This window comes from Anguilla rostrata, chromosome 8 (assembly GCF_018555375.3).
Source record: "Anguilla rostrata isolate EN2019 chromosome 8, ASM1855537v3, whole genome shotgun sequence".
Classification (NCBI taxonomy): Eukaryota; Metazoa; Chordata; class Actinopteri; order Anguilliformes; family Anguillidae; genus Anguilla; species Anguilla rostrata.
Genome location: NC_057940.1, coordinates 24,703,285 through 24,716,861, shown reverse-complemented (window position 1 = coordinate 24,716,861; position 13,577 = coordinate 24,703,285). Strand labels below are relative to the sequence as shown.

The following is a 13,577-nucleotide window of genomic DNA, read 5'->3' as shown; positions in this document are numbered from 1 at the left end:
TCCCAATCAGAAATAGATCAATAACATTCCTCTGATAATATTCCTCCTTGTTGCATGTGGACAACATGGCATTAAGCAAACTTTATGGAGGTGGCCAGCTAGCATTTAAATTGTGTGACATTACATTGAGGTTAAGAACACATTGTTAAAATTACCTGATTTTGCTAGATTTAACAATAATATTTCTCAGTAAATATTACAATCAGCATTTTATTGTGAAATCAATGGTTCTAAGTTTCAAGCAAATAAATTTTAGTAGTATAAAAAACCACTTAATATCCAAAATGGATGTCTTTGTTTTTATTTTAATGTACCTAATTAGAAAAGGTGTTGTAAAATCTCTGCAGCCATACAACCATGCACCCTGCTCCAGCCAAATGGCTGAAGCTAAGCAAAAGTAGGCTTGGTTAGTACTGGGATGGGAGACATCCTAGGAAAGTTGCTGCTGGAAGTGGTCTTGGTAGGCCAGTTGCTGGTGATCTTCCCTCTAGTAGAATATGCCCCAGTGCAGTGACCAGAGACAATGTCTTTCAGATGAGATGTTAAACTGAGTTCCTGACTCACTGTGGTCTTTAAAGATTATTTTGCTAAAAAATAGTTCTTTTCCTCTCCACCTCATCTGATGTGTGGTGAGCGTTCTGGTGCAAAATTGCTGCAGTGCATCATGCAGGTAGGGGTTAGACATTGGCGGTGGTTGAGGCGAGTTTTCCCCTAATCACTGTAATGTGCTTAGAGTGTGAGAAAAGCCCTATGTAAATGCAATTAATTATTATTCTGTAAAGCTGCTTTGTGACAAAGCTCCTTTGTCGAAAGCACTATAAAAGAGCTATAAAAGCGCTATACAAATAAAAATGGATTGATTGATGATGATTATTATTATTATTATTATTATTATTATCATTATTATTATTATTATAAATTGCATTACATTTTCAAATTTACAGTATTTAACAATATTAACTGTGATTTACAGTAAATTACTGGCTACTGAGTTGCATTACTTTTACAACTGATATGTGAAAATACAGATGATTACTGTAATTCTACAGTAGCATACAGCTATATCTTGGGCCACCAGTTTGTCTCCTCTTGTTTTCTCAAATTGTACTTTGCCAGCTAGTGGTCACGATAGTCTCTTTATCAATCGCCTTCTCAAACAATTAGCCCATTTGCGCCAACTCAGTAATCTAAGTTGATAAACTAATTGCTGCTAATTAAGCACAGATGATGGTTGACAGCGATGTTTACAAGCAACTCGTTTTAGTTTGATTAGTGGACATACAGCAGTATAGGGTGGCACGATGCAGTGGGTAGCACTGTCACTTCCTGGATTCGAGTCTGGCTTGGGCCTGTCTGTGTGGAGTTTGTATGTTTTCCCTGTGTCTGTTTGGATTTCCTCCCATAGGTATGAGTGTGTGAGTGAATGGCGTGTGCCCTGCGATAGATTAGTGGCCTATTCCTGCCTCTTACCCAATGCACGCTGAGATAGACTCCCACACCCCCGCGACCCTGCCCGGGATGAGCGTGTGTAGATAATGGATGGATTCTGCAGTATTTTTAAGTGTTGTACGGGGGCATGATAGGTTTTGTTAGAAGCAGTGGGAAATGCCCTAATTAAAATGAGAGCGGTTATGTAACATTTAACTTGCACAAAAAAGTTAAACAAAATTTTTTTTATTCATGATTCAACTAAATAACAGTGGTTGTAAGTAGAATCAGGTGTCTTAGTACTGGGCAAAACAAAAACCTGCAGCTACACCAACTCTTTTCAAATAAAATTGGACACCCCTGCTTTATATGGCTGCATTTTTCTTTTTACTGCAGTGATACTCAATTCTGGTTCTGAAGAGCCACGGGTTTTTATTTTTTCCTTAAGATCAGCAACCGATTCAGACCCAAGAAACCAGATGACCTGAGTTAGCTGTGTAATCAACTGCTTTAACTGATCAATTGCTGTGCTACTCAAGTGCTGAGTAACAACGAAAGCCAGCAGACCCTGTGGCTCTCCAGGACCAGGAGCGAGGACCACTGGCTCAAAGACATGCGTTTTGTAACATTTGAACTTCCATCCATGTTCATTTCCCTTCCTGACTATCCCCATCTAATTGTGTTTTTTTTAAATTTTTTTAGTAAGAAACTCAATTAGTCATTTGACTGTGCTGTTGGAGGGCCTATGGGGTCCCTGGAGGATAACCATTGACATACAAGGTCACAGGGTGGAGACAAACTGGTGGCCCTGGCTATATCACAGTGATCCATGGTCTTGTTTACTGTGGAATCACAGTGTACGGTTGTCATTTAATTGTGAATAGGTTAACAGTAAATTACCATGAAGAAAATTAATTTAAAATTTAAAACTAGTAGCTAGTAATTTACTGTAAATTTATAACCATTTTTTACAGTGTAATGTTTTGGAAACCTTTTCAAATGTTACTTCGCTGTGAATGTTTGAAAACTTGAAAGGACCAGGCTCATCACTATAATGGATGTAATGTCAAGAATTTAAACCCAGTTGAAGCAGGCACATTTCACAGGGAATTTCACAAATTTACTCACCGAAGGTGCACCTTCCAGCATTTGATAGTGTTGCAAATTTGATAGTGTTGCAAAGATTATAGAATTTGCAATGGTAGCATGGCTACGGCTGAGCACATTTGCCATGCTGTGTGTTTGTGTGCATGTGTGTGTGTGTGCGTATGTGTGCATGTGCGCACGCACATATATGTACTCTTCAACAAAAAGTGAATGCGTTTGCTGTCTTCAGGTATAAGTCAATGCAATATTATATGTATATTATGTAGTAACTGCGTATTGGCCTGTGTAAGAAAGGTATGAAGCTGGGTGTTTGATACTCGTTTGTGAATTTACATTCTTCTTCATCTTCTTCTTCTCTCTCTCTCTTTCCCTCTCTCTCGGTTCAGCCTGACTGGCTTCGTTAGGGCTCATCATTTGCATTCAGATTAATTAACTAATTACAGACAAATGTCCGGCGGCCACCCCGCACTCCAGCTCATCAGCTCTGAGCCTGTAATTATTTTAATCATTTTACTTTCATCTGGAACATTCCTGCTGTACTCCTGTGTTTAGAGGCCATTCTTAATTACCCTGCCAAAGATGCTCTTCTCCTCTTTTCACATGGAGAGAGAGAGAGAGAGAGAGAGAGAGAGAGAGAGAGAGAGAGAGAGAGAGAGCGCCCAACGGGGACGTGATCTGGGTGCAATGACAGTGAAGGAGCTCGAAGTGCTCCTGGTTGTTTCCCTGTTCCTTCCCCCTCTCCCTATCTCTCGCAGACCCCCCCCCACCCCACCCCACCCCACCCCAACCCTGGCTCACCCCCCACCCATCTCACTTCCTCTCTTTTGCCTTTTATTGCTGGCGCACACAGGAATCGCCTCTGGGCCACAGTGCTCTGACTGCTAATACACTAACACACAAACACGCACACACGCGCCACGACACACACATACACACATTTTTATATCCTTCTGGAGAAAAACGGGTATCTCTCTTTGTCTGTCTGTCTGTCTGTCTGTCTGTCTGTCATTTACGTCTGCCATCCAGTCACCCCATCTCTAAGTGTGTCCCAGACAATGTGGCCCAGCGCACTGGTCTCGGTCTGTCAGATGAGAGAAGGGCTGAATCCCTGGTGACCGCACTGTAATGATGCCCGACATACCCTTGAGCAAGCAATCCTCACCCAAAACTGCCCGAGTGAAAAGCAATGCGTGTAATTGGGCCTTTTGAATTTCTGAGACACTTTGAATAAAAGTTTAATGAATGGGCGACTGGATCATCTTTAGAACTTGACTCCGTGCGTCTATCTTTTTCTGCGGTGATAAATTATAGGTTGTTTCAGCTGAGAAGGCCTTGATAAATGGTGATCACGTACATTGTGCATGTGCTGATGCCTTTACAGCACACTGAAGACTCACAACAGTGAAAGTAAGGACTTGTGGATAAATTGTCTGAGTTTAAGTATAGTCTGATATAACTGCCACCCATATTCTCTATGGTCTGCCTGGATTCAATTTCCTGAATGAGTTGAGCTTAATAAACAGGAATTATCCCATTATCTTTTGCGGAATGAGGAGGCGCAATGCTCTTTCCTACAATTACTGGAGTGAGCAGTGCTGCTGTTATAGTTGGAATATTTTATGTGTGTATGTGTGTGTGTGTGTGTGTGTGTGTGTGTGTGTGCCAAAACCCTATGGGACTCACGTCTGAGTTTTGGAGGATTAAGGAACCATTGCCCTGGGGTAGAGTTGCTTGAGTGGGAGACTGGTCTTGAACTACTGAGATTAGGGAATGAGGTGGTGGTGGTAGTGGTGATGGGGGGGCAGTCGAACCCTTGGGCTGAATTAAAGCCTCCATCCACATAATAAAACCCCTTAATAACACACACACACATACACACACACACACACACTTCGTAGGTACAAAGAAAGACTCACAATTCTGCATCAAATTTATGGATTTTTCACTCAAATTTTGTGGATGCTCAATTTTGCTTTACATTCTGTGTATGTATCTATTAACAGGTAACATACTATTATTTGATTTATTTTGGTGAGGTCTTATCATACCAATGTGTGTGTTGATCATACAGACAAAAGTTTTTATATAGACCCTACAAAAATTGTAATAATAGCATAATTTCTTTCATTAGCTACATACATAGGCCTGTACAGCAGCATCAAGAAAAATAGGGATTTAGCATAAAGGAGCAGAATGCGCTGGTGTTAAAATCTTAACTTGGGTATTTGTTTAACTTGCCAGAAGTTTAGCAATTGATTATCATATGTGAAAAATACTAGGCCGGTGTCAGCGGGACTGCTTCTCGGTCTAATCCACAATTTCACGGTGTTGAGACGGGATGGGACTGCAACCCTCTGTCACTATTGTTCGCCGGGTGCCACCGTTTAGCGGCGCTTTGCTCCTCTAAACTGGGAATGGGCGTGCGGGGAACCTGGGCACGAGAGATCACTTCATCTGAAGGGGTGAAAGAGAGCAAAATAAATGGAAGTGACAACCCCTGAACAAATTCCTCCCGGCAGCTGCCCGAGTTCGAAGCAGCCCTCTCCCCCACTTCACGACCCCCGTGCCTGGCACACGCACCTGCCGCTCCAAGTCGCGCTTTCACGGACAGCAAAATAATCCAGGGGCGTGGCGCGGCGGGTCTGCACTCAATGTGCTCTTGTGAAAACCCTTTATGCGTGAAAAAGCCTCCTTTCTTGTGCCATTGTCCGACACAGTTTTATGAGACAACATTTGGCATTATGAGGTTTCAGGATTTACATGGGACTCTATAGAATGGTATAATCCTTTCAGGCAGTGAACGAATAAAAGTTTAAACCCGCTGTTTTCATATTTATTAGCTGGTTAAAGCAGGCGAGGCAGCTGAACCCGCCCAGACCAACAGGCTTTGTCACCCGAATTCGTCAGCACCACAAATTTTAAACGGTAAGACGTAGAGGGTGTCAGGGGAAAGACAAGTTTCAACTATAGACCAATATTGAAACCATTTTTTGAGACACCTCGGTATAAATATACCCTTTCGTATATTTCTTTCAGATTCCTTAAGTAGCCATGTAAAATACATTAAAACGATCCCCTTGAAACATTCCGTTTGAGATAGGCTACATAATGTATACGCAGAACAAGCACTTATCCGTGGCGCTTTACGTTTGTACATTTTGTCAATTTACAGGTGAATATTTTACTGGAGTAAAATCAGGTTATCGAGACCTGGTTTCCTCAATGGTACAATTAGGCCTATGTCCCACCCTGACTCTGAACCTGTGACATTGTGATGATCAGAGAAGCGTTACATTCTTTAAATGGGGAAAGTGTACGCGCTGAATTGACCTAATTAATGGGAATAATTTGAATTCATGTAAAAACAAAAACTAAAAAAAACATAGCTACAACATTGTTATAGGACAACATAAACCTATTTCGCCATACCTTGTGTACATGATAGGAAAGAGAAGTTTAATGCTAGGTAGTAATAAAAATATGAGATGTGGGCTGGAATGGCATATGTATTGTAGCCTTAAATATTATGTGACTTCAGCATCATCCTACATATGATCAGCTAATAAACGTGCAAAAGTCCTTATGAAAACATGAGTGGACGATAACAACCGTGACAGATGAATGACTGTATTCATTATTATAGGTCTGTTGTCCTAGCTAAGTGTGAAATGACATCTGAGATAAAAAAAGATTGCAGAAATGATCCCACACATGAAGTCTCTTCAGCATGGCCCCAGCATGCCTCTTCTTAATGGTATAATCTGACATTTGAATAGTGCTGGTGTTGCTATACACTCAATGAGCACACACGGTCACCCTTGGAACCATATTAAGACAACAATCAAGTTTCTGTGACTGCTTTTACCTAATTAAATCTCTCTCTCTCTTCTTTTCATCTTTTTACCTATCTCTTTCTCTCTCCTGCCCCCCCCCCCCCATTCTCTCAAGACAGATCTCTCTATTCGGTTCATCATGCAAAGGCCCCAGGCCGCAGTAACCCCCCCCCCCCCACCCCCACCCCTCTTCCTGTCAAAGCTGATTGTTTCCACGCCAACAGACCGCTGGGGGCCAGCGCACAATCCACACTGTCACAGTACATCAGGCGGGGAGAGAGGGAGAGAGGGAGAGAGGGAGCGAGGGAGAGTGCTCGGCATGTCCAGAGAGAGGGAAAATTCCCGGTACACACAGCAGGTTGAGGGAAAGGAGGGAGGGCTGCTCAAGCTGAAAGAGCAGAGGGAGTGTATTACAGAGTCACAGGGAAGCAGGGAGACTGGGGTGGAAAGAGCTAGGGTCAGATGACAAAAAGGTTACATAGAGTGGTTTGGTGCCACTAATCTCTCAGAGTACTGTACATCAACTATTATGTCTTTAAAATGTGTGTTTCCTATAGTTTTATTTATTTTCTCATTTTAAGTGTAAGGCTTTTAACAGATCCCCGAAAGAGAATACATATGGAAATTTGTAACACCTTCAAACGGCCAGTAATAATGAACATTTTTTATGAGTTTCACCCTTCTGGCTACTTCGCCCACTAGTGTTTGCAACGAAGAACTATAAGTCAGCCTGGCTGGTTGTCAGTCAAACCTCCCCAGACCGTGGCGACGTGTCGCCCTCTAGCGTTCAAAAGCACATTGTCCGAGCTCGTCCTTGCCGTTTATCACCTTTCGTTGTATCCGTCTCGGTTTGACTTCAGATATCAGATCGAGATTTCCGTTATATCACTGAAAGCAATGTATAAACAAAGGCGTTGCCTACTCACTAGTATTTAAATTCTCAAGCGATTAGGCTTGTTTTACTGTTGTTGAGAAGGCGGAGGGTGTTTACGTTTCTATTCTGACACGTTTCTAACAGATAGCCTGTCTGCTTACTATCACAAACTAATTACTCAAATAGATTGTCGTGTGCTGTATGCTATTATTTAAATTGTTTTGTTACGATTACTGGCTTTGCCTTTATAACGCTATACTTCATGTAGGTTTCACATCCAGTTCACTGTAATGCAAGCTGTTTAGTACACACTCACACGACTTTAAGGTTTGAATTGAATGCACAAATTAAACTGCAACCAATTAACCAATTATGACGTAACTTTTTGACCCAAGCATGGGTCACAATGGTGGGATGCGAAAAAGGCAATGGTGGGAAGCGGTGGGCCTTGGTCGAAGTTGAGTCAAAAGCATGGCTGGAGACCTTTGGAACCACAGCTGTGCGCACCTCTCGGCTCTCTCTTGACAGCAATAATTTCGCTGAAAAATGCCGCAAACGGCGCTAAACTCGATTCCTACGCCTGTTTTTTTCCCTCTCTCAACAAAATTAGCAGTTCAGTTTTTGGAGGCAGACAGTGCATGGCGCGTCCCGCGGCCATCCCGGGTGTGTGCACGTCTCCCCGGGCGGCGCGGCTGTGACACCGTCACCGCGATTCGCGCCCAGCAGGGTCTCCGTCACACTCTGCTGCGTGTGACTCGCAGGTCGCCCCCTCGCGAGGCGCGCCTATTATACAGTGCCACTTTAGGAACTGCGAGATGTGTTCAGGGTGAAGACTCGGTATGTTACGTTGTCAAAAAATCCACAACTGAAGAAATGAAAACTTGAAATGTTTTCCACAAACTTTTACAATAACTAAGAACTGTAAACCGAACAACATAACCTAAACAAACATTATATCAATAACCTACAATTATCTTCGATCAAGAACATCCACTACTACCAAATAAAAATATAAATAAATTAAAACATATGGTTGGCAATAGGCTTAACACATGGGAGTACGTTTAATAGCCTATTGGTTATTGCGCAGTTCAACACGCAACAAATCAATGTATTTATTAATATTATAGTATATGTCTTACTGTCGTAAAGATGGCAATGAGCTGCGAATTTAACACAGGGTTGAAAGATAATCCCTTCAGCGCTCTGATACGATGATTTTGGGAGCATTTGGGAACATTCAAATGGTAGGCATTATCGTTTTTCTGTGTGGTAACTCGGTGATTGAAGCGTGAATTTAGACTATTATAGTTTTACTCGCATCGGTCTTTGACGTTTTTTCCTCCCTGCTCCAAAGCTGTAGCTATACAGATCAATATCAGTCTCACTGTTATACAAGCGTCCAGGGCCGCCAGTAAACGGGTAGGCTATCTATGCTCCTCGAGTTCAGAGCCACAGCCGCGGATTATCCTCTACTCGCCCCGGGGCCTTGGCTCTGCAGCACGGCCGGACTGGCGGCTGTGTATTGGGTCCGAAGCGGCGTGCGGCCCTGGGGCGCCGGCTGTTAGAACCCCCTGGGATCAGGCCTAGTGGCAGTCTGGCCTCTAAAGACCAGCTCAGACTACGGATTAGGCGTCCAACGCCGGTATCTCTGTGAACACACAGACACAAGCGCACCCATCCCGGCGAGCAGCTCATTGCCCTCGGGCGCTGAAATCCACAGCGCTGAACCATCCGTTATTGATGCACACTTTACACCCAGTCACCACTCCCCCACCACGGCTTCTTCTACCGTGTGACGAGAGCAAGACAAACGAACTCTGTGCCTTTAATAAAGAAACTATTGTAACAAAAAAAGTCAAGAACCAGAAGCTAAATGGCATGCACATTTCAAGGCATGAATCTAAACTCCGCGATAAACAGCACTCCAAATTTAGAGACTAAAGATCGCTATGTAACATTTATAGCCTAAAGCTACAAAATAAATTAACCCTACCATTTGATTAACTTTCGCACTAATACTTTAGATCTATTAGTAACTCAATCACTGTTCTGCATTTTCCCGATTGGCTCGTTGAAAATGTTTGTGTTTTTGCGATGCTGCCATTTTCAGACTGTTGCAGACATTACGCTGATAAAACTATTACATGTGGCATACTGTATTCCTGTGCGTATTAAAACAATGACTTGAAAACTACAAATTCCATGGATGTTAGCTTGTAGCTAACGCTACCATGTAGAAGCAATGCCTACTCCGCGTATCAACCCCAAAGAATCGATCCAGGATTTATTTATTAATTGCCAAACCTATTGAGTCTTAACCATTCTGTCTAAATGGCAAAATCTATTCAACGAGTGCATGAGGTATAGCTACCCACAAACTCACACAGGCTAAAGAAGTTACACAATATTTTATTATATCACAAAGGAGGGAGACAAATACATTTCCATATCCATAAACAATTCTTTAAAATTATTTGCTCTTCACATTATGAATAGACATTACAGTTAATACAATGCTATATTTTATGTACACACTGAGATGATGCAAAGGGAAGGAAGCCTGGGAGAGTTCGACAGTGATTCAACCCACATCCCTGATTCTCAAGGATTTCGAGATTTAAGCTCATTATTGCGAGAGGGGGCTTAAGAGTGAAAGAACAACAGAATTCTTAGAAAACCAAAAGGTTTGGACAAGCAACTCTGACAATATGACAATATGACACAGAGAGTAACAGAAATATATGGAACAAATCTGAGGAGAAACTCCTCCACAGTGAGAGGCAGGAATGATTTCCATTTTTACACTGTACCCCAAAGCAATCATCGCTCTTTTAGCCAACACTTATCCAAAGAATATAACACTGCCTTTGCATTCCCCCATTCTGACTGGCTGACTGAGGCATCTGCATCTCTCCACTCCTCCTTGCCTCCTCTCTATGATTGGCTGGCCGTGGCAGCGCCCAGTCGCAGCAGTTCCTTCCTCTGTGTGAGGATGATGTCGAAGCTGGACTGCAGGCGGTTCTGCTGCTCCTGGACGCGGCTCTGCAGCGTGCGCAGCCAGCGGAGGAGGGCCAGGCGGCGGTACATGGTCAGCTGGACCTGGTGCTTCTCCATCTCTCTTGCCTTGAATTTCTCGCGGTCGCGCAGGGTCCAGACGGCTTCCTGCAGCTCGGGCAGATCGGAGCAGAGGTCTGTGTCAGAGTCTGAGGAGGCTTCTGTCAGTGCACCAGCCCCTCTCAGACTCTTACAGCCCCTCTCCTCCTCTCCCTCCCCGTCCCCGGGCCCGCCGTTCACCACGCCCCCTGCTGGCTGCTCCTGCGCTCTTGGGCTCCCCACGCAGATCCGGTCCCAGACGCTGCTGAACCTCCCGGCCCCCGCCCCCTCGCCGCTCTCAGTGCTCAAAGGGGAAGAGCTTCCGCTGGACCTGTAACTCAACTCAAACTCAGAGTCGCTGTCCCCCCACTCGCCCCCCTCCTCCCTCACCTCTCCTCCTTCCCCGTAATCCACCTCCTCCTCCGCCTCCAATATTACTTTTTTCTCCTCTTCCTCCTCCCTTCCTCTCCCTGTCTCCTCCTCCATCTTGCCCTCCGCGCCCTCAGGGGGCACTCTGCCCTCTTCCCCGCTCTCTATCTCCGGCAGAGGCTCCAGGGGACTCCAGCAGGGCAGGCGAGAGAGGGGAGAGAGCGCGCCGGATCCACAGTGCCCGTCCCGTCCCGGTGCAGTCTGGACCCGCGAGCGCAGTTGATTGCGGTTCTCGTCTCCGGCCAGAATGTCATTCTCTTGGCCCAGGAAGTTGAAGTTGCCGTCCTTCTCGCATTTCCTGTTCCCCCGCTGCTGGCCGTTGCTAATGAGACACACGGAGGAGGGCCCACTGCCTGCTTCCTGATTGCCAAACACGGGGTTCATGGGTCGATCTTGTTGAAGCCCAAACATATTTTCTCTTGAGTGAGATACTGTTGTACTATCAAAGCAACGAAGAGAAAGGAAACAAAATAGTGTACGGTAAACTTCCCTTTCGCTTATGAAGAATCCTTCACAAAATGAACAGAGATACTCCTCAGCTAAACGAAGGTAAAGAGGCCTAGATTCTGAAAATCAATTAGACTTAATATTCTTTACATTTTTAATTTTCATTTTGGGTGTATATCGTTAGTGGGGGTAATTACATCTCAGTATTCACGAAGCTCTCGTCGTTGCTGCAGACACTTTCTGTGTCCTGAATTGCGGCGTCGTGCCCTATCCCCTATCCCCAGTTCTCCGTTTGATATTGCGCGCACCCGTGGTGCTGAAGGACAGCAACCACAGATTTGTGACAGCTGCAGACATAACTGGGTCGCGCGCCTCAGGCATGAAAAAAATATCGGCGCTCAGCAACGGAGTCAGCCCATCGCGCCGTATCCAGAATATTGCAAACACGATCAGATACAGAGCAACACATATGTACAATGGCTATGGAGATTTAAAAGTAAACGCCTACAATGAAAAAATATAGCTAACAAACAGCGTATATTTTGGAGGCTTTTATGAATCTGCTCAGCTGTAGCCTACAGTATGGAAGTGTTAGCCCAGTATACATTATGCATGTACATTTATGAATTATCCGATTAACTGCCACGATTTGTATTGTATTGTATGACTGATGCACTGTTGCGCTGTCCAACGGTTGTACTGTAGCCAATGTATTAGGCCGACTCCAACATGTTCATTTTTAATGCAAATCCTCTGACCTAAAGCCATAGCTGTCCGGAGTCTCATTCTGGTAGTGCTTGAAACGAAAACAGAATTATTCTTATTCATGCCGATTTCAGAGATCGGAAATATAACTAAAAACGGCAATGAGAGCAAACATAATAAAACATCTGCAATACACAAATCGAGGCAATAATCGCAAGTTATTTTCTAATACATTGATTCATCTCTCTGGAACTGGCATTACATAAGAGCTGAGCGGCGTTAGCCTATGTCGTCTCACCCCATATCTCGCCTCTTCTCGTTCGGTCTAAACGCAATGCTCGTCCCAGGCGAACCAAAACTAGCGCAGGATTCCTTATTTTATTGACCGATTACATAAAACGAAGATTGACTGCATTACGTGCGAATCCATACACAGAGGGCCTTGTCTTACCGTAAATAGTCTGCTTTTCGTTGAAAACAAGATACGGCGCCCGCCCTGTTTCCCTCCTCCTCCGATCGACCCTCTAAGGTGATGTTTATTCTCATTGTCGCTCCCTTTGCCCCCCCTTCCTCTTCCTCTCTCTCTCTCTGACAGACCCCAATCACCTGACTCACTTCCTAAACAGGGCAGGGACTGCTGAACGGGAAACTGGCGACGATAAGGAGGGAAATAGCAACACGAATCATGACTGTAGGGCTTCCACCACCAACTGCTTTTCACATGTTTTGTAGCACTTAATGTGTGGACCGATGGAAACGTATCAGTTAGGCTAAGACACAGACTACATTACATTTAACGGGCTAATTTTTGTGAGAAATCCATTCAACCGCAACAGTTCGCCTATTTTTTTATGAATGTTTATACACACGATGTGACGGCAGACCGTCCCAGTACGAATGTACAGGGCTGCAGTTTCATTGCTTCCGTGATTCTGATTGGGGAACGTGGTGGGAGTTAGAAGGGCGACATCAGACAGACTTGATAAGCACACCCCTCCCCCCGTCCCATGACAAGCCATCGCTGCCGGCAGAACAGCAGTTACCTTCCCTCCTCTCTACTCGCTCCAACAACGTCTCCATTCAAGTGCCGTACCCTGGAGCCGTCTATCCCTCCCCTCATTCTCCCCGCAGTTCCATAGCAGCCTTAACACATGAAAAATACATCAAACACGTCACCTGCCTCCGGCCCTCTCACATGCAAAATCATCTCCATCTTCCCAATCCAAACTCCGAGCGGGACGCGGAAGCGCCGGAGACAGATGCGAGGATGTGAAGAAAAAAAAAAAAACAACACTAAAGGGGGACAAATATGGATGCAAATTGGTATTGTAAAATACCCACTAACGCCGAGTCTAAGCGATCCACCGTCTCCCCTTCTGAGAGCCGTGCATTTCGAACTTCTGTATTTAACACACCGATAACTTTTAATGGCCTGAGACCTGGGCAACAGACGCTTGGGCGGCAGGATTAATATAGCATGTGCGCACGTGCCCAAGACATGCGTACTGAACGCCTTAAACCCTTCTCCCGCACAGAATTTAAGACTGTGACCTCATCCATTCCATAAAACAGTTCCCTGGTTTTATCTACACTGACGGACATTAAGAGTGAAGTATAAGAGGCATGACGGGGGCGCAGGGGGGAGGAAAACATGGCCG

The 13,577-nt window shown here is 44.5% G+C and overlaps 1 protein-coding gene across 2 annotated transcripts; it reads right to left on the bottom strand.

Annotated features, from left to right (window-relative positions):
* Positions 1-9,634: 9,634 nt before the first annotated feature.
* On the bottom strand, positions 9,635-12,566 carry LOC135261195 (uncharacterized). 2 transcript variants are annotated; one of them, XM_064347234.1, is made up of 3 exons: positions 12,371-12,566; positions 10,729-11,206; positions 9,635-10,407 (listed from the first exon to the last, which is right to left on the bottom strand). In XM_064347234.1, exons 1-3 carry the CDS (start codon positions 12,463-12,465, stop codon positions 10,180-10,182), a joined length of 801 nt encoding a protein of 266 aa, XP_064203304.1. In that variant the 5' UTR covers positions 12,466-12,566; the 3' UTR covers positions 9,635-10,179. The 2 variants fall into 2 exon arrangements, with proteins under 2 accessions (XP_064203304.1, XP_064203305.1); XM_064347235.1 differs by lacking the exon at positions 12,371-12,566 and adding an exon at positions 12,218-12,364.
* Positions 12,567-13,577: the final 1,011 nt, after the last annotated feature.

What these genes read in the sequence shown, in the direction of transcription:
- LOC135261195 (XM_064347234.1), bottom strand. Translation starts at nt 12,465, where the DNA reads ATGAGAATAAACATCACCTTAGAGGGTCGATCGGAGGAGGAGGGAAAC. An exon ending in CGAAAAGCAGACTATTTACG is followed by an intron (nt 11,207 to 12,370) that starts GTAAGACAAGGC and finishes TTGCTTTGATAG; the next exon opens with TACAACAGTATCTCACTCAA. An exon ending in ATTACGGGGAAGGAGGAGAG is followed by an intron (nt 10,408 to 10,728) that starts GTGAGGGAGGAG and finishes CCCGAGCTGCAG; the next exon opens with GAAGCCGTCTGGACCCTGCG.